General features: G+C 40.9%; 1 protein-coding gene across 1 annotated transcript; it reads right to left on the bottom strand.

Moving 5' to 3' along the window:
• Nucleotides 1-1,414: 1,414 nt before the first annotated feature.
• Nucleotides 1,415-25,823, bottom strand: CCDC68 (coiled-coil domain containing 68; the record flags this gene model as incomplete). The annotated part of the gene is given in 13 exon segments (XM_080683443.1): nucleotides 1,415-1,472; nucleotides 5,911-5,987; nucleotides 8,431-8,514; nucleotides 9,871-9,976; nucleotides 12,303-12,385; nucleotides 17,492-17,620; nucleotides 20,374-20,499; nucleotides 21,479-21,619; nucleotides 23,068-23,098; nucleotides 23,100-23,167; nucleotides 23,171-23,173; nucleotides 24,501-24,587; nucleotides 25,707-25,823. Coding segments are annotated over 13 exon segments (1,110 nt in total).
• Between the last annotated feature and the right edge of the window lie 1,081 nt (nucleotides 25,824-26,904).

The raw sequence follows: 26,904 nt of genomic DNA, 5'->3' as shown, positions 1-26,904 counted from the left end.
ACTTAAAGTAGTTCACCCTTTAGGGCGACTAAGGTCTTCCATTATTCCTTTAGTTGAAGAGCATTCTGCTTCCCTGGCTGTCAGTATGTCCGCATTTCTACAGGCTAGAATTTGGTTTTACTCAGAACGATCACAAGCTCACCTGTAATGAATGCATGAACCAACATTTAAGCACACTTTCACAAGAGCACTAGACATACAATTCTAATTCGTGAATTCAGATTCTTCCTGGCTGCACACTGCAGCCACTGTTCCTTCAAACTCATAGTACAGGCATTTTTATGGAGGTCTGAGCCAACAGCACTGTGTTCCAGTCCTTACTCGCCCCCAATATTTTACTTAGAAAATATAATAAATATTGAAAAGGAAATTAGCCAGGAAGGCAGTCACAAAGTGCATTCCTTTGTACTTAGGTGTGCGTTGTCTTCAGCAACCAATTTTCAATCCCAGCTGAAAAACCCTGGTTTCCTAAGGAGTGGTGAGTAGCCATGTTTCTCAATTTGGGAGGGGTGTGTGTGTGCTGGAGAATTAGCTGAAAAGAATCTTCCCCTGCCCATAACTCAATTGAGAATAACTGTACCACTAACAATGGTCAAAAAATGAACTTATATCATCTACATGCATGAATAAAAGAGAAATATGCAAATTGATCATCACTTCCCGACACCCACAAGCCAATCAGGAGTGTGTATGCAAATAAACTGACAAAGATGGTGGCAGCCCCACCCCCAGCCACTCCGGGCCTCTGGGCAGTACGCATGCAGGTGCAGAGCAGCAGGGCAGGGCGGGATGCCTGATATGAAGGGAAGGGCGGCGGGTTGAGGGAGCTACAGGAGTGGTGTTCTAGCCAGGGCAAAGACGGAAGACAGCAGTCAGAGCCAAGGCCTGGGTCCTGGGTGCCTGAGGAAAACCGGTGCTGGCAGCCAGGGGAAGGAAGGCCTATTGCACGAATCTTTGTGCAATGGGCCTCTAGTAGTAAGATGTATTTTATTATCCAAAAGTCAACTTTAAAATATAACATTTATTCATACACATATACACACTTTCTTCTACTTACATAAATAAAAACCACTATCAAAGGTTCAAGTTGACAACCTTAAACCGTTTTCTTCAGTAAAAAATCTGCAAGAAAAGATAGATTTTTAAAAACTTGAAAGCAGAATTTATCTTCCATCGTGGGAAAGCTCCTGGTTTCTTCACCCATTATGTAAGTTTTGAAGAAAGAGTTCTTTCCCTCAAATATATGTTTGTTTGATTTTCTGGAATGTCATCTTGCTGCAAAGCTATTGATGTATAATGGATTCCATTAAATACTGGCATTGGGCCATTTTAACATGCAAGTTTAGATTCTGTTTCAAAGACTAAGTAAGACCCACGGAATGACCATTCTCATTCAGATCTTCAGCCAGCCAGCTCATTTCCGTAGCCTAACCAACATCAAGTAGGGGGTAGAGTCTCCAGTCTTCAAGTCACTATAGAAAAGACCACACAGTAATCAAGATCAAGCACATTAACCTGCAAGGATATAATTGCTGTACCACCGCCATTACCATCTCCACTGTCTTATACCACTGCATCACAACTAATTGCTTTAATCTAAGAAATGGCGGTTAATTGATGGATTTTAATTCCCCATGAGACACAGGAGAATCACGTTGTGGAAGCATTAAACTTACATAAATTCATGTAGTTGTACTAGAACAAAAGTGAGGAAGCATGGGGGTGTGGGGATCGGGAGAGTTAGAGCCTGTGTCTGCCACTCCACGCAGTGAAGATACTCACCAGAGTGACCTGGAGATGGGAAACACATCAATGCTCCCTCAGAATGTTTTAATTCTGTGCGTTTCTCAAAGCCTGACCGCCTCTTCTCTCTCTCTCTCTCTCTCTCTCTCTCTCTCTCTCTCTCTCTCTCTCTCTCTGTGTGTGTGTGTCTCTCTGTGTGTGTGTGTGTGTGTGTGTATGTGCATGTTTTGTTTTCGTTGTCACTGTATAATGACCTCTAATCTCCACATCTACTAGTGTTCAACCCAAGAAACATCTATATGTTCTAATGCTCAAGGGAAAAGCAAAGCAAAACAAAACAAAACACAAACTTGTTTTTGGGTACTTACTGAGAGGTGGCATGGAAATGTATTTTATGGGTGATTTAAGAGATTTGCCTAGATTAATTTTTAAATGTACCTTCTTTGAGTTAAGGGCTACTTTTATACTCCACTCTCCCTAGAGTTGTAAGCCCACTGTATGTTGGTGAATCCAGACTTACCAAACCATACTACTGCTCACATTCTCAAAGGAACCAATTAACCATATTTATTTTTCAAACATGAGACCTACCATTGAGATAGGGTATGTGGTGAAATGACTCTAACGGATAAGGGCTACAAGGACTATCACAGATATAGTAAGACTAACCCCCAATGAATGTATGACTGAGAACCCACAGAAAACCAGCTCGATCCAATGTGGAGACTAATTTCACTTTGCAGCAATCCCTAGCTTCGTTATATGCTCATTGTAACATATTAGCATTCTAAATCATACACCTGGCTACCATGATTGGAAACAGAAAGCCAATATAAGAACACAATATGGCCCCTGGGGATCTTCCGGGAAGTCTCCATCCTGAATATTCCTCTCCCTTATTGAATGTTGTATTCTCAGATTAAATGATCCTCAATAAAGGAAGTAAATCCCACTAGGGCAGGGCTACTCTGCCTAAGAAGTAGCCTTCTCGTTCACTGCTTCACTACGAAACTTTCACTTTGAACTATATTCTGGCTCAAATTTGAATTTGTTCCTACATGAGGCCAGGAGCTCACAGTGGGTCCCAGACCCTCAGGTCCCTGGACCCCTGGAATGCCTGCATCACCATCATATCATTCACATTGCAATTTCTATCAAAAATCATAAAATAAAGGGCATATTCAGTCCAGTTTCCCTATTTCAATTAGAAACTATTCCCATGTGCCCTTTCCCAAGTCATAGGAAGAAAATAAATCTTTAAAACTAAAAGGCCTTTCACTCTAAATTAACCGCAGCTGCAGTAGGATTGCCCGTAGAAGCCATTGTCTCCAACACATCCCCTCTGTTCCTGCAGCTTTCCCCACTGGGATCTCCGCACTCATTACTGCAGTGGTTACGGTAAGGAGACAACCAGTTCCTGGCTGGCTCCATTCCTTCCAGGGTCAAAACAGTGGATGTTGGCCACAATGCCTCACCACCCCAAGGGGAATGGTATCTGGTGTGAATGGAAAGGGGCCACATATTAAACCTGACAAGCTCAGGGGAGACCTATATGGCAGGCCTTGCAAACTCAGAGACCAAAAGTAGCCACATAGGGTTGTCTGAAATTAAAACTTCCTAACTAAAAGCAAGTCAGGGTGGTTAGTCATGTCTTAGGCCAGTATCTTCCTTGACAAAGGTCACTCTTTCCCTTAATTGGGTCTGTCTATTGTCCTTTTGCAGCTACAATAACAAACCCTTGGAATGTCAGAGTAATCCCCCTTTTCCAGACCCCTCAGGGCACAATCTCCCACCAGAGTGAGAGACCATGTAGCCCCTCATTGGTATCTTGTACTCCCACATACCAGCTGTATGTACTCTAAATGTTAATTAACTATCCTGTACCCACCAATGTAAAAGGATTTGTCTTTCTGTTTTATTCTTTAATCTCTGAGATTTCCCTACTTTGGTTTCTCCCCCATCCCTAATCTACCACCAATGGATACCACGTAAACCCCTCCCCCCTTAAATCTCCACCTTTGACTCTAATGTATAAAATAAGCTGCAAAACCGCCATTCTCCAGAGCATTTGCCCAATCTGTTGAGATTTTGCTTCCTGGCAATTGTCGTCAGTTTGGCTCAAATAAAGTCATAAAAATTCTCTACAGGTTCAGAAGCTTCTTATGTAGATGACACTGTTAACGGAGCAAAAATTTGACCATCCTCTCCTCCCTCGTAAAGTCACAAGTCACGTTTTGCCTTTCTATTCCAAACTCTTCCCCCTCCCTGCTCTGAAGTGACCTTAATAAAACCTCGGTATAATGGACTAATTCAAGTGAGGGGATGTCTGTTAAAGCAGAAAGTCCCTTATATAAAAAAGTAAGTTTTCCAAATGTGTGTATTAAAAATTTAACAAATTATTTAGTTTACCTGTTTTTACTTATGGAGACGTGCTTGTGTAATTAAAATTTAGTATGTATGAAAGGTTTAATCTCACAGAAAAGTTTTCTACATGTATTACTATAATTTTAAATTTACACTGAATAGGTCTAGTAAATGCATGCATCCATCAGTCACCATGAGTAAGCAAATGCACACGGCTGGGCGTGGCTTAGCCCATGTTGGAACATAGGCCAGCAGGAATTAAATCTGCCGCAGAAAGTCTCCAGATAACAGAACCAATTACCCCACAGGTGATGCGGTGTGATCAAGTGCTAATCATTCCCTGAACATTGTTTATGAGCAGTGACTCTAACAGGGGTGGGCAAACTTTTTGACTCGAGGGCCACAATGGGTTCTTAAACTGGACCGGAGGGCCAGAACAAAAGCATGGATGGAGTGTTTGTGTGAACTAATATAAATTCAAAGTAAAGGAGCGGAGGGGAGAGCAAAAGAACCCTCCACTCTTTCGGCTCCGTGGGCCGGATAGAACAGCGAAACGGGCCGGATCCGGCCCACGGGCCGTAGTTTGCCCACGGCTGCCTAGGATTTAAACATGTAGACTACAGTTTTGGTATATAGTATTGATCTACGTTTGTGAAATTACTAGTGTTTTTTCCAACCTATGGCCTATTCACTAAAATTTGTTAATAACAGCAAATTAATGATAAAAAATAACCTATTAATTTAATTATGAGCAAATCTTAATTAAAAGCATTTTTAAATTATCAGGGTGTTAATTTTCACTTATGACATATAGACTGGAAATTTTGTCTGTTAAATCCGAAGGTCATTAAATCGAGGTCCACAAAATCAAGGATTTACTGTACTCTCACTGCTTCTGACGTGTGGGCGTTTCACTGCCTCCTTTACTACTGCCTGGGCTGCTTTCATTTCTTGATTGGAAGTTGCAGGGCTAGTGGCCAAAAGTTAAGAACGGAGCATCTGGGAGCCCAATGATTTCAGAAGACTGGCTCATATTGGTTTCCTCTCTAGGCTGTAATTACATATATGATTAGCCAAGTGAAGCACTTGTTTCAGGGACTAAGACAGAGATGCTAAGGCCTGAACTCCTAGCCTGATGCTAATCACAGCGGGATTCTCCAGCTCAGGCATGCACCAAGAGTTTCAGAAAATGGGCTTCTGCCCCTGAGGGGCTAGACTGGGAAATTCAAAAGCTGCTAGAACAGGAAGGTTTTAATCACTTTTTAAATTATTCATGTAATTACAGACTGTTTTCTTTTAAGTGAATATTTCATAGAGTATTATAAAAATGAGATTTGAGACCAGAAGTCTTTTTTTGTTTTGTTTTGTTTTACATCTTGTCACTTTGGATTTGGTCAACACTAGAAAGTGACTTTGATGGTTTCAACTATCATTTCGATTGATTTACTGGGTCATTATCATTACTTAATTGGGTCATTATTAGGTAGTTATTGAAGACACTTGTCGTTAGCAATGGCAGAAAGTATTGAAGCTGAGATTGGGCTTGTTTTATAGCAAAGAAGAGATAAGAGATATCTAAGTGAATTAATTCATTTATTCAGTAAGCATTCATATGTTAGGCTCTGAGAAGTCAGTGGTGAACAAGATTAACACAGTTCCTAGTCTTGAAGAACTGAGAGACAGTAAACAATGACATAAATATTAATACATTGGGATCTCTCTCCAGTGGGATAAATGTCAACATTCATGAATGTTCAACAGAGGTTGTGAAGGCAGGTGGGGGTAGAAGAAGAGAGACTTTACCTTGTAGTGACGGCCTTAGATACCATTGTCCTTGGAGTTTCAGACCAAAGTGCCACCTTGGTTTTTAGTTCTTTATTCTAAAGTTGAAAAAAAATAGTTCAGAAATCACATAGCTAGCACATTAATCATGCTCCTGATCAACCCTACATCACTCCTTGTCATTCCTGTCAGAACACAGAAGGTAACCAGTTGAAAGTCACTAATATCTCTGAAATTACACACTCACTAGCTGGGTGACCTCATTCAGTTACTTAACTTCTCTGTGCCTAATTTCTTCATCTGTATAATAGATACAATCATAGTCTGTTCTTCAGAGGTTCTGAAATGAGATAAAAATATGTAAAGAACTCAGCTTAGTGCCAGGCACTGATTTTTAAGACTTAAAGGCAGTTGGTTTTGAACTGCACTGAGTGATTGCCCATTGATGGTATGTTTGCATGATTTTTTGTATTATACTTGCTTATCCATATTCACTACTTTATATAGAATGAATTAATATGTTAGCTGTGTAAAAATAACATAAGAAAAATATTTTATCAAGTACTATTTGTCAAAAGGCCACTACGTAAGAAAAGCAGTGAGGAGATGCCTTTAAAGACATTTCTTAGCAGGCAGAGTCTGTAATGTGCCATGGATCATATCACCTGAGGCCCTCTGAGGTACCATGGTCAGCCCTCATGGGGCACTTGAGTGAACACTAGTTTTGAGCCAATTATTCCACAATCACCGCGCTTGCAGCTATGGAGAGTTGTGAGCATTGTCTTGATCAATGGACAATTCCATATGACCTAAAGCAGGTGAGAACCTAAGCAAAGCCTGAGGCTTGAAGGGTTCACCCTGCAGAATGAGGAGAACAGTGGTCCTCTGGGAAGGTAGAAATGGTTACAAAATTCAAGACATAAAAATCTGGACAACCTCTTTCTGTTATGAGTTTTTTCTTCTGTTGGGAAAGCAGAAGGAACACGGGGGTGGGGGGAATGGTGAGGTGGGGGGAATGGTGACTTGGGAGGAACACTGAGGGGTGGAATGGTGAGGTGAGAGGAATGGTGAGGTGGGAGGAATGGTGAGGTGAGAGGAATGGTGAGGTGGGAGGAATGGTGAGGTAGGAGGAATGGTGAGGTGGGAGGAATGGTGAGGGAGGAATGGTGATATGGGAGGAATAGTGAGGGGGGAATGGTGATGTGGGAAGAATAGTGAGGGGGAAGGAATGGTGAGGTGGGATGAATGGTGACATGGGAGGAAAAGTGAGGGGGGAAGGATGGTGAGGTGGGAGGAATAGTGAGGGGGGATGGTGAGGTGGGAGGAATGATGAGGTGGGAAGAATGGTGAGGTGGGAGGAATGGTGACATGGGAGGAAAAGTGAGGGGGGAAGGATGGTGAGGTGGGAGGAATAGTGAGGGGGGATGGTGAGGTGGGAGGAATGGTGAGGTGGGAAGAATGGTGAGGTGGGAGGAATGGTGACATGGGAAGAATAGTGAGGGGGGAGGTGGGAGGAATAGTGAGGGGGGGATGGTGAGGTGGGAGGAATGGTGAGGTGGGAAGAATAGTAAAGGGATGATGGTGAGGTGGAAGGAATGGTGTGGCGGCATGCTGGGAGTGTGACCATGTAGCTCTGGTTTGCCCTGGGGAGGAGCAAAGCTCCAAAAGATGAGCAGGTTTGCAAGGAAGTCAGAGCCTATGCGTATTCACAGAACAGGACAACACAGAAGCGGACAGCAAGCAGGACCGAGGGCTGAAGTAGCCAAGGTGGCCAGGTCTGGGAAGTCAGTGACTAGCCATCTGACAAAGACAGAAGGGGTGACCCTGAGCAGGAAGTTGAGCTGAGACAGCTATGGGGGCTTCATATACCCCAACCTCAGTGGGGGCTTCCCTAGTTCAAAGGGAACAGTGGGCAGATAGAAAAACATCTCCGTAAATGATCAAGTCTTACGCTGAGTTTTAAAACTCTGAAAAATAAGAAAATCATAAGAGCCTTCTTGAAGTGAGTGAGCCCTGAGGCAAAGCTTGGAAGCCACATGGATATGGATAAAGGAAGAATAAGAGAGAGGGCACCTCAGGGTGGGAAATAGTAAAGGCTGGAGACAGCATACAGGCTATTTGACTAAGCTGGCCTTGACCAAGCTTCTAACGCCAGTCCATGTCTCCACAATATAGCAAGTGTTCTGGAAAATTTACATGACTTTTAACAATTACTTATTAATACGTAATGTTAATAATTTAATAATATCAACTGTTTAATACTGATACTTTAGTAATGATTAAGAGCACCTCTCCCCAGAGCTATAATTTCTTATGCATAGAAGATGCACATATACTCACATTCACACAAAGACACTCATAGATCACCACAGATATGCACATATACTCACACATGAACACCCAGACACAGTTGCACACAACTACACACATACACACACACACACACAAGACATTCATACACAGGCTCACAGAAACACTGAACACACACACGCACACACACAGTCACATTCACACTAAAATATATAAGAGATTCCTCCTTACCTGGGCTTCAAGTACATTAACTTTTTCTTTCAAATTTTCAATTCTTTTATCTTGTTCTTTTAAATTAATTTTTAAGCCTTCCATCTAAGAATTAGGAAACACAGTTGAAAAACCTTGTCAGACAACAGGGAATAGTTACGTAAGTCAGAAATTGTGCAGGTTTCTGTGGTCAAATGATGTACATCCAATACAAAAATGAAATCCCAAAGCATCAGGAGACTCAGGAGGCCAAGGAGAATAGCTGAACAAATTGGCTCCTGGGGATGCGAGCACACAGACGGTGCTGTTAAACATTTCAGTCTTTGGGAAACCTGTTTAAACCAAATTCAGCAGGAGTGCGTCTGTGGAAAGCAGCATTGGCCATTGTGGTGTCTCAGCCACATGTTTTCAGACTGCAGATGCAGAGGCCAATGGACAAGCTGCCAGGCCACTGCCTGGCATGGGGCAGCAACCTGAGGCAGAGATCTGGTCAACCAGCAGCATGATGAGGGGAGCCTGCTTTGCTTCAGAAGAAAAGCATCAGGCCAGTGGCAGGGTGGAGCTGGGAGGTGGACAAAGTTCAGAAGGGTGCAGGAAGAGGAAACACATGATTCTAAGGGCAACCTCCCACTACCAGCTCCGTCATTTAACTGCTGTGGGCCTCATGTTTCCCATCTGTAAAATGAGAACGTGGGATGCCCCTAAGCCCTTTCTGGCTCTGAAGTGCCGACAGTCAATTCTCTTGGTGAGGTTTTAACCATGGAAGCACAAACGTTACATTTATGTCAGGAAGGTGTTTGAGGTATTTAGAAAGACTCCTTTTGGAAACAAATATTAGTACAAAAAATGAATGAAGACACCCCTTTTCTAACACTCCTCCTAAGTAAATTTACATGAAACTCACCAATTATTCCTTCCTCAAGAAAAAGCTGAGTCTCCAAATATACACAATCTTCTAAAGAACACTGTACATTACGTGGCTCAGGACACTTAAAAAGTCACTGAAACATCTAAAATAACAATTTTCAACTGATGTGCCAAAAATTTTTAAACATGCAATACCTGACCTCTTTTCCCTTAGATTGTCAAATAAAAAGTGATAACAGCCAACACAAGAGCCGTTCGGGTGTGAATGAATCAAAATTATTATTTTTTTTGTCAGATCAGCAAAAAACATATTTTGGTGTGCTGCGGGATTTTAGTAATTAGTTTATGTATGCTATGAGATGAAAAAGGTTGAAAATCGCTGATCTAAAGAGCAGTTAAACACAATTTCCTCGATACCTTAGTTGAGAACATTCCAGGTGTTGGTGTACAGAAATAAAAAGGGAGGCATTGAAAACAGAGCCGTGTTGTTTGGGAGAAGAATCTGGCTGCCTGTGAAGCCCAGGCAAGCCGCTCCTATTGGGTCTTCTCATTGTAAACATACCATCTCCCCAGAAACGTCTGGATTAACCTGACCTCCTGGATGACTCTGCGCAGGCTCTGGTGTTGGGAGTGGATCACGAACTGCAGGTGAGAGATCTGCTCTTGGAGAAGGGAAATCTCCTTCTGAAGACCCTGAACACTGGAGATGCAAAGGGAGAGAGTAAAAGATTCACAAATACATCATACAGCTGTTTTTTTGTTTGTTTTTTTGTTTTGTTTTGTTTTTTACAGCTGTGCTGCTAGGTTCTCCTCACATGCTACCTTGCTACTTACTGGGCATTATGTGACTCAGATGCCCAGGCTCCTTCACACAAGACACACTGAAGATAAACAGCCATAGGCAGCCTCTGGTTAGCTCAGACAGGAACTTCAATAAGAATATAAATTCGTGTCGAACGCTCCTTTCTGGCCCACCAGCAGGTAGCTGAGCCGAGTTGTAGTGACCCAGGTGCAGCATCTGCCTATCGAATCTGTCTTGCCTATGAGCACCCACAGACCCAGCACCCATCAGAATGCGCAGAGAATTCAAGGAGGGTAAGAGTTTAGAACATGGGGCCAGGAATGGAGACTTTACATACATACCAGAAACCAATTTCCAATGACACAGTTATTATACCTTATAGATTGTCTGTCTGTCTATTTATTATTTTGGCTTCCTACTTTGGGTAATTCTGCTACCTGTAAGTAGCTCAAAGGGGGAAAAAAAAGGAAGAAATTAAATTCCAGCTAATATTTTGAGTCTACATCAACCATTGTGAAAAAAAGATGATTGAAGTTTGAATTTAGATTATTCATAGTTTCCTAAAGCCCTATTTAGGTAACTGGAATTGATTATATAGTTATAATCAATTGCTAATGTTATCTGAGTTATGAGACAACAGCATTATGGCAAGACCCACCAAACTTGGGAGCCTTGTGAGTTTGAAGTCACACACCTTTCTAAGCCTCAGTATAACAGATATTATAATTCCTACTTCTTCTACTTTACAAGATGGTACTGTAGACTTAAAGGGTAAAGTGAATGTACTTTTGGAAAATGAGCTCTTTACAAAGTAATATATGAATATAATTTTCACTTATTAAGGTTTTACGATTATTGGCCAACATCCAATGCAATTGCAATTCTGATTTCCATTGCCTGTTCAAATATTACAAAGGTCATGGAAATTCATGCCACTCTACAGAACATATTCTCATTAGAAAAAAAGTCTCTGTTCTGTGTCATAGCATGTACTAAAAATTGCTTCTCAAACTTCATGTGCATTGGAGGATCTTGTTAAATTATCAGGGATCTTATGCATATTCTGATCCAAGAGGCACTGGCAGGGCTTGACATTCTGCCCAATTCAGGAAGCAGTATTAGGCCAGTCAGTCTCTTTCCTCTGGAACTGGAGAGGAAAATACAAAGAATATAAACCAGCTGGTGAAAATGGTGGGAAAAGTTAATGAAGTGTACAGGAAGAACAAAGGAAGAGTGAAACTGCTCACACCCAGGATGGAATGGGAGTAAGAAAATAATCTGGTTTCTAAAAGCCACGTCAGGTGCCCAGGGTGGCCTCCTGTCTTCCCAGCGATGCCTGCTCTCGAGGGCCACAACTCTCCAATCTTAACCCAACAGAGATCACCTTTATCTGTGGGAGCTTAACCAAGTCTCTACTGCTTTAACCTGAGTCTGATTCATGCTGATTTCATTTTCTTGCCTCTTAGCAAAGTGAATATCTCTACACACAGCTCAGAAAAAGCAATAAATGAATATTTGTGATACTTACAAATCTATGAAAATTGCATAAGCCTGGGTGTTCAAACATCTTTCTATAAACACAAAACATCCATTTCCCTCAAGATATTTCTAAAACCTCTTTAAGAATTTTTTGAGAATTCTTTATAACCACTGCTCGTATAGAAAGAACTGAAAAAAAAATAGGTCAATTTCATTTTTTCAAATGGTTATTTTTTTTTGCTCTAAGACTGACAAAAAAAAACTATTATCAATAAAAAAAATCATTTCTAAAAGAAAATCCAGACTGTCTGGACTCTTAATGGAACTAAGGAGTTGTTCACATTATTTTTTGTCACTTCCTACAAAGTTGGGGAACACCACAAACCTACCTTACAATTCCACTGCGGCTGGACAATTTAATGTCTGCCACTGCAGAGACCCATCAACAAAAAGTCAGAAGCACAGACGGAATGAAGACCTCCACAGCATCCCCTTTATCACCAAGAGTAACTGGGGAGGGGCTCCCTCAGTCTTCAGAAGGATTAACCTTCCCACAGTTTCCCTGGAGCCCAGTGAGTGGGGAAGGGGAGGCACACAGCGGCTAATGCCAGGAATTCTCTACTCTCCTGCACTTACAGGCCTCCCGTTTTCTTAGGGCGCGGTAGCCTTCTGTCCACTGGCCAGTGGACCAGTGGAGAGAAAAGGTTCCAGGAACTGCTATTACTTAGGAGGTGGATTCGCAAACCTTTTAGCATGCGTAGTGTTGGATTTGAGTTGCAGCAGTTTGTTTTCCAAAGATAGTTTTCTTTCTAGCAGTGTTCTTTTTTCCTAGGAGAAAATAAGATACAATATTTGCTTATTTCTCTCTCTCTCTCTCTCTCTCTCTCTCTCTCTCTCTCTCTCTCTCTCTCTCTTATCAACATGTGTACATGTGGTAAGACATAATTGCAAACTGTTCACAAAAGATGCTTCTTGCAATAACAGGAATACCTCTTGAGCTAAAGAGGTCATTTTATGGAGCAGTGACAACCCGCTCCAGTGCAGCCTGGCCAGGCATTCTCTGTGTAGCTTTCACGTAGTTTTCAAAGTCCGGTTGTCTGCCCTGGCTGTGTTCACTGTCCTCGCCTGCCCGCAGCACTCTCCCCGCAACCCAGCGCACTGCCGACACAGCCTGCCCAGTGACCCCTCTCCTGCCTCTCCATCCCACTCCTGCAAGCCCCTGCTCATCTCTCCCACGGCTCTCCCACCACAGGTGCTTCTCCTTTAGACTGAGGTCGGTACCCAAGGACACTATTGTGCTTAACTTGATACCTACCTGCTCATAGGGCATCTGTCAGGAAGTAGGAAAGCAGTAAATGCATTTTTAGGGAAGGACCAAGGTCACAAATGATAAAGTCACTTCCTAATTAGGATGTACCAGTAAGTGAAATGACATGGAGAAAGAATAAGCCTAATGTCATTAGGAAGCCAAACGCTTTCCATCTGAAAGGAAAATAGACAAGTCCATGAAAAACCACGCTGGGGTGGTTGTGTTCTTTTCTGTATTTGATTACATTTATTTCACACAATGCTGTTTACATTCACTCCTGCCTCGTTATCTGTGTGGGTGAAACACAAGACAGGCTGTACAGCAAACACAGCAGAGCGGCTTTGGACCTGCATTGACCTGGTTTTGAAATTTTATGGCTGCATAATTCTTGCCAAAGCTTTCATCTTTCTGGGCCTTATTGCTGTTAATAAAATCAACCAAAACTTGGAAATCAAAGTAATATACAGCATGTGGTTTTAATGTCATATTGGGTCACTTTAATAACCCGACCCAAGGATTATTTCATTCTTTTGGAGAATTTCCCTGTGTTTGATTTTTATTATTTATTATTACAGCCCTGACTCTGAAGTTGAATGTTAATTTATAGATTCATGTCTGTTTGAAAAGATAATCCCAAAGGTTATGTATTAATTGCCTTAAAGAATATTAACTGGCTAAATATCCAACCTAGTAATCCTATTCTATATGCCTTTTTTCAAAATGCCTATAAATAGCCAGTTTCTCTAAATATTTTATTTAAACCAGTTTTACCATTTTACTGGTCCCTCATTAATTAATGATTTGAATAAAACATCTGACATGTATTTATTCTATATTTGTATAAGTCATGTTTTTTGACTCTTTGAACATCTCTAAAATGAGAATAATACTCCTATATTGAAAGTTGGGATGATTGAAGATAATATACGTGAAAGGCCTACGGGCTTCTCTGGAACATATTAGGATCTCAATGTATAATAATTTAAAGGTGCCAAACACTTCATATTTTATATGCTGTTATTTTTAAAATTTATACTTTTTCAAATTTTTTCCATAGCATTCTTGTGACATAGAAATTGTTCCAGTGTAGCACTAGTTGTGTTCAAGTTATTTCTGAGGGATCACAGATATGCCTTGTAAGCTTATCATAATACTCGGATCATCAAATAAACATATTACTGATAATATGCTTTGAATTTGTAGGGAGGAAAATGGTGTTTAATGAACATTCTTCTTAATGGACTTACTCCATTATCTTTATAACCAAGGTGCAAGCAGACCAGACAATTGGACATGTCAATGTTCTGCCTTGAGGAGGGGTCTTACTGCTTCTTTTTTGACAACACAGAAAATCACACTATCCCAGCCAGCGCTTCTCAGGGATAGTGCCTTCTAGAAGGGAAAGGAGTTCGCAGCGCCACCCAGTGGGCAATCCACTCTTCCCAAATCACCCCTATTCATCATAATGGAGCAGACACTAATTTAAATCACGGCCAGATGTTAACATCTAAATGACCAAGGATGTCATTTTCATCCAGCATCAGAGAAGACGGAGAGATAGAGACATAATGGAAAGGATTGTAAACTGGTAACTGGATGACCATGGAATAGTTCCTGTTTGCATTGTCCTCATTTAGAAAATGATGATGAGGAACTAGATGGTCTCAAAAGCACCTTTGAACTCTAAAATTCTAATAGAGCTAAATCAATGACACTAGAAAACAAATATGGCGCAACAGAATTGCACTGCTCGCAAAAGGAACATATGCTGTATTACAAGGCTCTGACTGGACGTTTTTGCTGGCTTATCACTGTGTGTATGGAATTTATTCTCACTGCATCCCTGATTAAAGTGGGACAGATGGTGAGGGTTGTAAGTAATGTGTTCATTACCAGACCTCATACCACTAATGGCTATTTACTGGTGAGTAGAAAATGACTCCTTCTCCGGGGGCACCCCCTACCAGGGTGGTATTTATCAACCTTTGTTTTGGATGTTCATTTTCAATTTTCATTTCCTTGTTGGACTCACCTTTTTCCTATTAATACAAAAATCTCTGTACCTCCTTCCCTTCTTCTGATACACACTCTGTACCCAAGAAACCCTTCATCACAGCCTATATTTTCAGTATTTCCTTAAACCAAGATGCTTTGCCCAGCTTTGCTTCTTAAAGTTTTATTCCTTTGCCTGTTTGCTTTACAAATATAAAGTATCTTTAAACTAAATGTCTTTTAAAAAAATCCACAGAAAAACTCCATTGCCCTTCTATTCCATCCTCACCTACCCCACATCCCAGATATCCAAATGGATCCACTCTAAGAAATCATTGAACTAGTATTCTGGAAGTTACTGCAAGGCCTTGCTGAGCCATGGGCATCTTGTCCACTCACTCTGTCCCAGAACTCCTAGAGTCAGTCCACCATGATGGGTCAATATCAAGACAAATGCTCATCACTTCTGAGCCATCTCACCTCTTACTGGGGTATATACCCTATCTTCAGTAGGGGTGCCAGCATCCCTAAGGAGCCCTAAGAGAATGGATGAAGGGAGATCTGGAAAGTTCCTAGAGTCCCACACAACCCAGATATACTACATTGTACTCTCCACAAACAGACTGTATCTGGTTCATTCATAAATAGATACCTAGCCTCTAGCTCAGGCTGGTACATGGTAGGTACTCAAATAATTGTGGAATTAAGTTGAATGAATATATCCCAGAATTCTGACATGAACCTATATTGAGTACAGAGTTCTAGGAAATGAAAAGTATATTCCACGGTTCTTTTGTTCATTTTCAGGGACTGACAGTTGGCCCCTAACCCTCACCCAAAGCTGCTGGGTTTGAAGTGAGTGTAAGTCTAAATTTAAATGTCAAACTAGTTAATCAAGTTGTTTGGTTAAACAACCCTATTTGCAATCCAGAATTGTCTTGCTTTCCTAATGGCAAGCGTTATTTGTGCTTAGTTTGTTAAATTATTTATTATATGATAAATATCCTAATACTACAAATAGTCATTCAAATGTTATAACTTGTCCAAAACATCATAATGACGGACTGTCACACTTGGACAAACCAGTTGCTTAAGGACATTGTAGCCCAGTGACTTTGGTTCAAGTGCAACACTCAGTGACCCACTGCACAACATAGATGTAGCTGTGTATTATTATTATTTGATTCAGTTCAGTTTAGGCTTAGTTTTTGTGATTTCCTCATAGGACTTTCATTAAGATTACAAATTTGGCCAAATGCAAAGTGTTATTGATTAAATTCTTGGGACATATTTAAAAATTAATCAAAGTCCTTTTGCCAAGAAATGTGAATATTGAAACAGGATGTTTTTGAAGTGACATTTATAAAATAGGATTAACTAGGGAAACTCATTAAATAAAACAAGGCTGGAAAGAACATAGGTAAATCAGGGAATCTATACTAATAAAAGGATAATATGCAAATTGGACAGGATGCCCTCACAGTAACAACTGAACAGCAGGCTGCGTGGGGCGACCAGGCCAGCAGGGGGTGGGGGGGGGCAGTTGGTGGCAACCAGGCTGGCAGGGGGCGTTGTGAGGGGGTGACCAGGCAGGCAGGGGGGCCAGTTGGGGGCGACCAAGCCAGCAAGGGGGGAAGTTGCGGGCAACCAGGCTGGCAGGGGAAGCCGTGAGGGGCAACCAAGTTGGCGGGGTGGCCAGTTGGGGGTGACCAGACCAGCAAGGGGGGCAGTGAGGGGCAACCAGGCCGGCAGGGGGGGTAGTGAGGGGCAACCAAGCCAGCAAGCGGGGAAGTTGGGGGCAACCAGGCTGGCAGGGGGCAGTTGGGGGTGACCAGGCCGGCAGAGGGGGCAGTAAGGGGCAAACAGGCCGGCAGAGGGGGCAGTAAGGGGCAACCAGGCCGATGGGAGGGGGGTGGGCAGTTAGGGGCGATCAGGCCGGCAGGCAGAGGCAGTTAGGGGTGATCAGGCTGAAAGGGGGGGCAGTTAGGGGCAATCAGGCAGGCAGGCAGGTGAGCAGTTAGGAGCCAGCAGTCCCGGATTGTGAGAGGGATGTCCGACTGCCGGTTTAGGCCCAATCCAGGGGATTGGCCTAAATTGGCAGTCGGACATCCCCTGAGGGGTCCTGGATTGGACAAGGTGCAGGCTGGGCCGAGGGGACCCCCCCCTCCCATACACAAATTTCATGCACCAGGCCTCTAGTTAATATAATAAAAATATAAAATGTATTAGAAAGTATTTACTAGAAGTAAAGCCTATATTCTTATCTACCCCCAAGCCAGTTTCAGAGATGCCAATTTTCTTTTAGTTTGTTTTGCTACTAAAAAATGAATACATATTGGTTTGTCTGAATTCTAAATTTTAAGACATGGATAATTAAAATTATATGCTCACTTTTTGTATATATTTGGAGTGACAGCTACTTAAAGGAATACTGCATGTAACTTTTAATAAATTTTTCTTAATCCTGAACAATACAGATCATATTAAATGTATAAGGAAAGAAACTAGCATCACTGAATACTTCCTAAAGTCTTAGGAGTTGCAAAGAGTACTGCTACTTAACGTTATCTTATTCATTTTGTACTATTTTTTTAATTGCATGAAGAAATCCCTTTAATTCTCTAGCCCTTTACCTTTTCCATTCTCTGTACGAGGCTCTCCAATGCTGTAATCTGATTATGCTTTTCTTCAAGTTTATCAGCAACTTGACTCAGATGTTCAACCTGCTGTTTCAATTCCTGTTCTTTTTCAAGTTTGTTAACCTTTGGTCAGAAAGACAGTTGTCAGTTTATTAATTTGTTAAACTTATATAGCAAATCCTCGATTTTGCAGACCTCAATTTAACAGACTTCGGATTTAATGGACAAAATTTCTGGTTCATATGTCATATGTAAAAATTAACACCCTGTTAATTTTAAAATGCTTTTAACCTAGATTTGGTTATAATTAAATTAACAGGTAATTTTTTTGTTATTAAGTCACTATTATTTTTAACAAGTTTTAACAAATAGCCCTAGCTGTTTTGGCTCAGTGGATAGAGCATCGGCCTGCAGACTGAAGGGTCCAGTCAAGGGCACATGCCTGGGTTGCGGGCTGAATCCCCAGTAGGGGGCATGCGGGAGGCAGCAGATCAATGATTCTCTGTCATCATTGATGTTTCTAACTCTCTCTCCCTCTCCCTTCCTCTCTGAAATCAATAAAAAAATAGAAAAAAAATAAGCCAGATGTTGGAAAAAATACTGTAGTAATTTCACCGACATAAATATTATATATCTACAACTATAGTCTATATCCGTGGTTGGCAAACTGTGGCTCGCGAGCCACATGCGGCTCTTTGGGCCCTTGAGTGTGGCTCTTCCACAAAATACCATGGCCTGGGCGAGTCTATTTTGAAGAAGTGGCATTAGAAGAAGTTTAAGTTTAAAACATTTGGCTCTCAAAAGAAATTTCAATCGTTGTACTGTTGATATTTGGCTCTGTTGACTAATGAGTTTGCCGACCACTGGTCTATATATTTGAATCCAAAAGTCACCACGTGTAAACAATGTTCAGGGAATGATTAGCACGGGATCACACCGCGTCACGTGAGGTAATTAGTTCTGTTGTCACGTGGTGTGACTTTGTGCAGCAGTTGTAATTCATGCTGGCCAAAGTTCCCAGTGCACTAAGCCACGCCCAGCCATGTGCATTTGCTTACTCATGGTGACTGATGAATGCACACATTTACTAGATCTATTCAGTATAAATTTAAAATTACTGTAATACATATAGGAAACTTTTCATACATACTTCATTTTAATTACACAAATGTGTCTACATAAGTAAAAACAGGTAACCTAATTTGTCAAATTTTTAACATACCCATTGGAAAAACCTACTTTCCTATATAATGGACTATCAGCTTTAACGGACGACTCCTTAGTCCATTATATCAAGGTTTCACTGTACAAATATTATCTTCTATAATTTTCTGAGTAACCCAAAAAATAATAACAATTTGCACTTGTTTAGAATTCATTTTTTAATTCAGTGTTTCCTTCTAAATAAACCTGATGGGCTACAACACCACCAAATCAATGAAGAATTAATAATATATAAATATCCCTAGAATGTTTACATTTGTTACCATAAAGTGTACTACTTGAACTGGTATGAGAGAGACACAAATTTAAGAAAAACAAAATTTTTTACCTTTTCTCAACAAAACATATCTAGAACAAAAATGAAATTTTATATGTCTAAGAAAAATGATGTTTTATTTTAACACAAAAGTGTCATAAAAGCAGAATAATTCTCTCCACTGTGTCCTGGCGGGTAGCAGCTGGCTGAAGACCAGTGGAGAGCAGTCCCCTGGCCGCCCCCGGGCCACAGGTGGGCGTGTTTCAGCTGACTTCTGACACGCACACTCACAGCTGCGTGTGTAGTTAACAGATTTGAGAGTGTACAGTTTAAAAGAGGTGTCTGGCTTCCCTTGACAATACCAGGCAGGCATTGCTGCCAGGCCACTCCAGGCTGGGGCTGAGCACCTTGGCTGGGACATGTGCACTCCAGTCCCGCAGGCTCACCCCTCACAGAGCGCTGGGGTCCACACAGCCTGTCCTGTCACGCAGGCTCTTATCCGCACCCTGCGTGCTGTGAATTTTCGACCAGCACCTCCACAGGCTGAAGCATGAAGGCATGTCACCTAGGAGAGAATTTCCTACTGTGTCCCCACTGTGCTTTCCTAGGGCCGGTGCTGGCAGGGATCCAGGCGCGCGCACGCACACACACGTGCACGAGCATTATTATTTTTCTTTTCCAGCTCTAGAATACATTCTTCAGATAAACTTTTATTGGCCCTACAATATATACTTCAGATTAAAAAACAAAACAAAAAATGTGTGTCTACTATATATATATATATATATACACACACACATATATATATACATATATATATATACACACACACACATATATATACATATATATATATATATACACACACACATATATACATATTTAGGTTTTAATGTTTTTAATTTTTATCTATTAAAATACAAAATATATAATTGTTATATATCTCAAAATATATATGTACACATACACACATGTTCGTTGTTTGCTCAACCTGAGAAATGTATTCTAGGATTAAAGCCATTTTGAAACCATTTCAATAGCCCAATTCTTTCGTTTTAGACACAAGGAGGTCCAAGTCCAGCAAGGTGGAAGGACTCACCTCAGCTAGTTAGTCAAAGGCAGAACCAGAGGAGAAGTCACTGGCCAGGGTCACCTGGGACAGCTCTGATTTCTAGGCAGGGTGGCACGGCCCACCTGCCACCTGTGCTCTGCAGGCCCCTGGGCAAGGGTGCTAACACAGCAGCTTGGCAACATCCAGGAGCCCGCAAAGCAGGGGTGGCGGGGAGTGGGGATGGTCACAGAGCACTTCCTGCCCTTCCCATTGCTTGTTTCACATTTAACTCTTCAGAAAGGGGGACCAGAACGACTGGGGGCAATTTACCCAAAAGGCAAGTACCTGGAGGAAGTGTGTACTGTCCTCATGCTGCTTTCTAACTTCTTCAGACTGTGTTTGGTAGATTTCAAATAATCTCTGGGCCACATTTCTCAGAGCCGCTGCGCCTGCTTCCCTGGAGGCTTCCAACTAGGAAAAGAAAAGAAAAAAGGTCACTGTGCAGGTTTTGACATTTATAGTGAAAAGGTTCTAAGGCAGAATGGTTTGACGGCAATTAAAAACACAGAGGCGGTAAAACACAGAGGCGGTAATTGTCTGGTTTGCACCCCCGTTGTCAATGGACAGGAGAAAAGACGCTTAATTTGTAAAAGGAAAATGTAAAATGAGAAACCCTATTTAGTGGGGCTGGCATGCAGGCCGACTGGCCCTGGGCAGGCCAAACCAGAGCTCCACGAACATCAGTGCCCTGCGTGTACAGACTGTACCCTTCAGACTTCCACAGTGCCCATCAGTTTATGCATGTATTTGCAAGCATTTTATCTTCCATGCTCACAGCAGTACTAAAAGATGTATTGTCCTGAAATAACAGTGATTGAAATAGACAAGATTGGAGTATTAAGGCAGTAAAGCTAAAGTGTAATGAACCTTTCAAGAATTGAACCTAAGGAAATAATCAAGGATGACTGCAAAGATTTACCTACCAAGATAGTCATTGCAGGACTGTATATGTATATGTATATGTATATGTATATGTATATGTATATGTATATGTATAATATATCATGATTTATTAAACATGTGAAGACTTTTAAAAAATTTATTGCATTAAGAACACTTCACACAAGACCGACCCTCCTTAACACATTTTCAAGTGTCCAGCAGTATTAACTAGAGGCACCATGTCATATAGCAGATCTCTAGAAATTCTTCATCTTGCACAACTGAGACTTCATAACCGTTGAGCCTTTGTGAGATCTTTTTCATAATAAAAGTAGGCTCCCAAATAAAATAGTGAGTTTTAATTTATGAAACATCAAACGCTTCTCTATCTATGTGAGCCTAGGTGTGGATCTACGGCTGTGTGTGCAGGCCTGCTTTCACGGATCCACGAATCTATCCTATTGGCTCAAAGCCTCAAAATACCCTAGAGTTCTCCTTGTGGGCATACCTTGATTTTCAATACTTCATTCTCTTTGTTCATTTTTAAGAGCTGTAAATCTTTGCCTTTCATCCTTTCCATGAGCAGATCCAGACTGCAGCACGAGGGGTGTATTTCAGAGTCAGAGCCGTTCTGAATGTTTCGACAGCACTGCAACGAACAAACGTGATGATCACAGGCCCGACCTCTCCTTTCCTCTACAAGCTTCAAGAACAACAACAATCACTCCCTATTACGTATATCATGGGAGATTCAGGTCGGCACCAATAAACCTTCTGAGTCTCAAAGACCAGTAGAGATTTCTAGATGAAGCAGCTGGCCTCCATATTTGCTTAAATTTGAATAGATTCTTATATTTAAAAGAGGCGGAGTACATGTTTTCTGTCTTTTATAGTCCCCACAGTTTTAAATGTACCATTAAGTCCTTTTAAGGAAATATAATATCTGCAAGGCCAGTTTTTTTTTAAAAAATTGAAGTTACAGACAAATGCAGTTTGGTTACTTACATTGCATTACAAACTACTACAATCAAACCTAATAGTTACAATATATAATATTATATACTAGTGTAATTATAACAACTTTTATCCATTCAGCATCTATTATGTGGCAGATAATCTTTTAGCTTTTTATACACACTCCTTTGTCTGAATATTCAGAACACTAGAAGGTATTATGTCTATTATACAGATGAGGAAATTGAAGATTAGAGAGTTTAATAAACCCAAGGTTATATCCAAAATAACTGCTCAGACCAGGATTAGAATCCCAGCTTGCTTAACAACAAAGCCTATATCCTCTTTAGTACAATAGATGGACTACATAAATAATTGATTCTGTCATGGTTTTGTTTTTTGTACTTCAGACCCTCACGCATATTCTCACTCTCCATATATAGAGTAGGCATTGTTTTCTTTTTTAATTTATTAAAAAATATTTGACGGGAAAACTCTTGTAGAAAGTAGATCACTATCAGTGGTAGTTAACCACAAAGATCATAGATCAGTGCCTCTCAAACTTTAATGTGCCTATGAGTCACTTGGTGATAGATCTGGTTAACATGCAGATTCTGATTCTGGGATTCAGGAGGTCCTGGGTAGAGCTCTAGATGCCACACTTCTAACAAGCTCTCTGCTGCTACAGCTGCTGCTGGGAATGTAGACCGTACTTTGAGAGGAGCCTTTTACAGAGTGAAATGCTTGGCCTCTTTGACTCCATCTTATTGAAGTCCACTTTGTTCCCTCATGGCCTTCAGGTTAATAGCTTCTTCAGATATACATGCTAATCATTAGAGGAATTCTGCTTGCAGCCCGAGTTTTTTAAAAAAGATCCCTGACTAGAAGGGGCTTCTCCCAAGGAGGTAAGGGAAGTATATACAAAAATGATTGTTTTTCAAAGATTTGCAGGAATCTTGTGACCTGACTCACATCAACTAGATTGAACAGACTAAGAACAAAGAAGTTTCACAATCTTTCTTGGACCCCTACTGGTGCCCAGATGTCTGTGGTCATCAATCACCTCTTGCCACTCCAATTCCCCCTTCTCTTGACATAAAAGAAGCCTGAACTCTGTACACTTTGAAGATGGACTTGAGGTACCATTACATTTTCCATCTTCTCAGTTGGTGCACAGTAAACTTCTTACTTTGAGCTCTGATGTTTTGAGTTTTGGCATTTCAAAGCATTGAGCATACAAACTTTAGTTCTGTAACAGCAGAGCCCTAGATCATTACGGTTAAATCTCTTCTGTGACATTACCCAGATGCCAAAGGGAGGGGGCTGATATTTTGATGCTTCGTTTGTCTGCTGACCTGTGGTTTGAGATGGCTGAGCAGAGACACTGGCAACACAATTCATCTCCATTCGTAAGAAACTACTTCTATTAAGGTCCTCAAAACATCCCCAATGTTATAGCCAATGGTCAATGTTCAGTCCTCAATTTACTTGGCCCATGGACACGATTTGACACAGTAGTCCAACTCCTCTTTCTGAGACCCTTTTTCTTGTATTCAGTGACTCCATTTTCTCCTGTTTTTCCTCCTAATCCACTAGTCTCTTTACTCAGTCTCCTGTGATGATTCTTCCTCTTTTTCCTAAGATCTAATATTGAAAATCTCAGGACTCAGAGCTTAGATTTTTCTCTCATTTCTATCCACACTCACATGCTTGGTGATCTCCTCCACTTTCAGGAGTTTAAGCACCATCCTTACTCCCTCAAATCTTTACCCTGTAGCCTGGACCTTCTATCCCAGACCTCTAGCCTCCACTCCAGAATCAGATATCCAACCCATCCACTAGAAACCTTCACTTGGAGGTAATAGGCAACTCAACAGAACTGAATTTTTTTTATCATTCCCATCATTCATAAACATTAACTTTTTTTTTTCCGTTTCAGAACACTTAGTTTAAGAAAATAATTGAAGCTAGTTGTGTTAGCTTCGGGGCTGAGGATGATACAGGAGATTATGCTCATGCATCATACCCTATCTTTGGTGTTCTCCATGACCAGGCAACATAGTGGATGACATTGATGCTGACGACGTGCACTTGGCTCAGATGACATTTAACTTTGAATAATACAGACAAGGCTAAGTGCAGGTTGTTCAACCTTAAGAATATAAGGCTGATCACAGTGGGGGGGAGGGCGGTCTTTTAAAGTTATCAATTGTCTGGTCACTCAGCCTAATGGCTTCAACTGCATGGCCATTGTTGAGGCCCAGGTAAACCTAAAAGCTTGTGCCTCTGTCTGTCATTGGGAAATGTTGCCGCCATGTATCCTGGCTGGGCTGACATCTTCCCATATACTTTAGATAAGTAAGCCCAGTTTAAAATATTCAGGTAAGGCCTGGTCATTCCAATCTGATCCTAATGCTATCTGTGGTTAAATATTTCATGCATATGTCCATTAACATCTTTAGATAGTGATAAAATATTTAACATTCATCATTCAAAACATCAAAGAATAATTTCTATTTGGCTTTATGCTTATTTACCGAAGAAATAAAGGTAGTGCGTTTTGATAAATTCATTACCTTTGCATCTAGTTTGTGCTTTGCATCGCTATGTCCAGTTTCATCTTTAAACATTTGATTACGGATCTTTTCCAGAGTAGCTCGAATCTAGGAGATAAAAATATTTTCTTTTCTTTTAAAGGCATTTAATGTCCAATACTTTTTTCTCTCTATACCAGCAGCAGTGTACCTGATTTATCTAGACAGTAATACATATATACTGATGTCAGATTTAAATAACTACCATTAATCTAACTTGCATTAAGGCTAATATTGTTTAGATTGCAGAAAATGAAGCACTTGATCCTTATAATTCGCAGTCAAATCTAAAATACAATCTGAATGAATACTATACGACAAAATAATTACTATTTAGTAATTAGTATTTAATTCTATTTAGCTCTGCTTTTCTATATAGTAATTTAGTACTAATTTACTATTAAGTAATTAGTGTAAAACAATTACTATTTAGTAATCACTACAAAATAATGACTATTTAGTAATTACTATAAAATAATTACTATCTAGTAGAGAATAATTGCTATTTAGTAATTACTAGAGAATAATTACTAAATGGAGATGATACAAATTTATGCATGAAATATAAGCCCCGTGGCCTGGTGACCTATGGAATTGCAAGACACTCAGAGATGAATTAATAGATCTGAATGTTACAAATTCTCTATGTCCACATTTTTCCATCTGTTCTAAGAAACAGTTCATACGAATGTAAGTTTTGTAACCCATTATCATTGGATTCTTACAAGAGTTCACAATTTTCATGAAGGAACATGCCAACATGTAGTCATTGTCAGATAGCAACCCTGAGCTGTGAGAAGGAACAAGGTAAGGAAAGACAGGAAGTCAGCAGAAAATGTAAACATCTCCCAGGGGACATGGTACCAACACTCCTGAAACAACTGAAAAGAAATGTACCCAGTAGGAACTGCAGTGGTGAATACTGTGGGACAAATTAAGTGCTGATAGTTGTTCCGAAACCCCCTGGCTCATTCTTCTATTTTACTCCAAGTGTGAAAATAGAGGGCTCATAGCCTCAAGAGGATACTAAACAGGTGTTCAAACTCCAGTTATCCAGATTGTCCTTGGCCAAACTAGGTTTGCTCTTCCTCACCCATTCTCAGGAAGGAGAAACAAAGCCCTCTAATCTGTATTACTTTATTGTAAAAAAATCATATCATGCTAACATGATGTCTGGTACCCACATACCATTTTCACATATTCCGTTTCTTCAATAATGTGAGCTGACGTGGACTCATATGAGGCAGGATTGTCTTCTATCTTACCCCTTGAGGGAACCTCTGTGGTCACTGTTACTGTTGTCATGGTGAATTCTGGCTTTAGGAACACATAAATCAGTTAGACTAACTCATTTGGTGATATGATTATATGGTGTGTAAACTGTGCTGTCACTATAATTAAATACTGTATAGTAGAAAATATTATAAATTATTGATATGTATATATACCCATAAATCCAGGAATTTATTTAACATTAAAACAACACTAGCTGAAACAATCCTTGATTAGAAACTTGAAGATTATCTGAGAAGAAAATATGTAACATTTTTCTCTTTAATCCACATCATATTAGACTGTAGATACTGTGGCTTCTTCATCTTTATATTCTAGCACATTGTAAGTGCTTAATAAATGGTTGTGGAAATAAAATAATCCTATCTAATAAAGAGGGAATATGCTAATTGACCCTCACACCATTGCAAAGATGGTGCCCACAGCCAGTAAGGAGGGAATATGCTAATTGACTGCCCTGCCCTCAAAGATGGCGGCACCCACAGCCAATAAGGAGGGAATATGCTAATTGACTGCCATGCCCTCAAAGATGGCGGCGCCTACAGCCACAGATGGCGGTGCCCAGTCCCCTCAGCCCTGCTGGCATGCCTGCCTCTGGAGTCCCCCAGTCCCCTCAGCCCCCCAGCTGCCCAGGGCTGGCCCAAGGCACAGGCAAGCCTTGGATGGCGGCTGCCCAGCCACCCAGGACCGGCCCAAGGTGCAGGCAACCAGGGCTGGCTGAGGCTTGTGCTACCGGCAGTGGCAGCAGCAGAGGTGTGATGGGGGCATTGCCTTTCCCTGATCACCAGGTCGCCTCCCACCCCTGAGGGTTCCCAAACTGTGAGAGGGGGCAGGCCGGGCTGAGGGATCCCCCCTTCAGTGCATGAATTTTCATGCATCAGACCTCTAGTATAATTATAGTATGTATATATACATATATCACTTATATACAGAGTGTGGCAAATGTAGGTTTGTAGTTGTGAATACGCAAAACAGAGACATTTTGTCCTCTAGATGTGGTACAATCACAAGTAGAAAGCATCACCTATGAAATATGATTTTTTATTAGTGAGCCTGAATCTAATCAAGCTTCTATATCTAAAAGCAGTAAATA

This window comes from Plecotus auritus (genome assembly GCF_963455305.1).
Source record: "Plecotus auritus genome assembly, chromosome: 8".
In the NCBI taxonomy this organism is placed as follows: Eukaryota; Metazoa; Chordata; class Mammalia; order Chiroptera; family Vespertilionidae; genus Plecotus; species Plecotus auritus.
The sequence above is the reverse complement of the archived record's forward strand: the minus strand, read 5'-3'. Positions and strand labels throughout refer to the sequence as shown.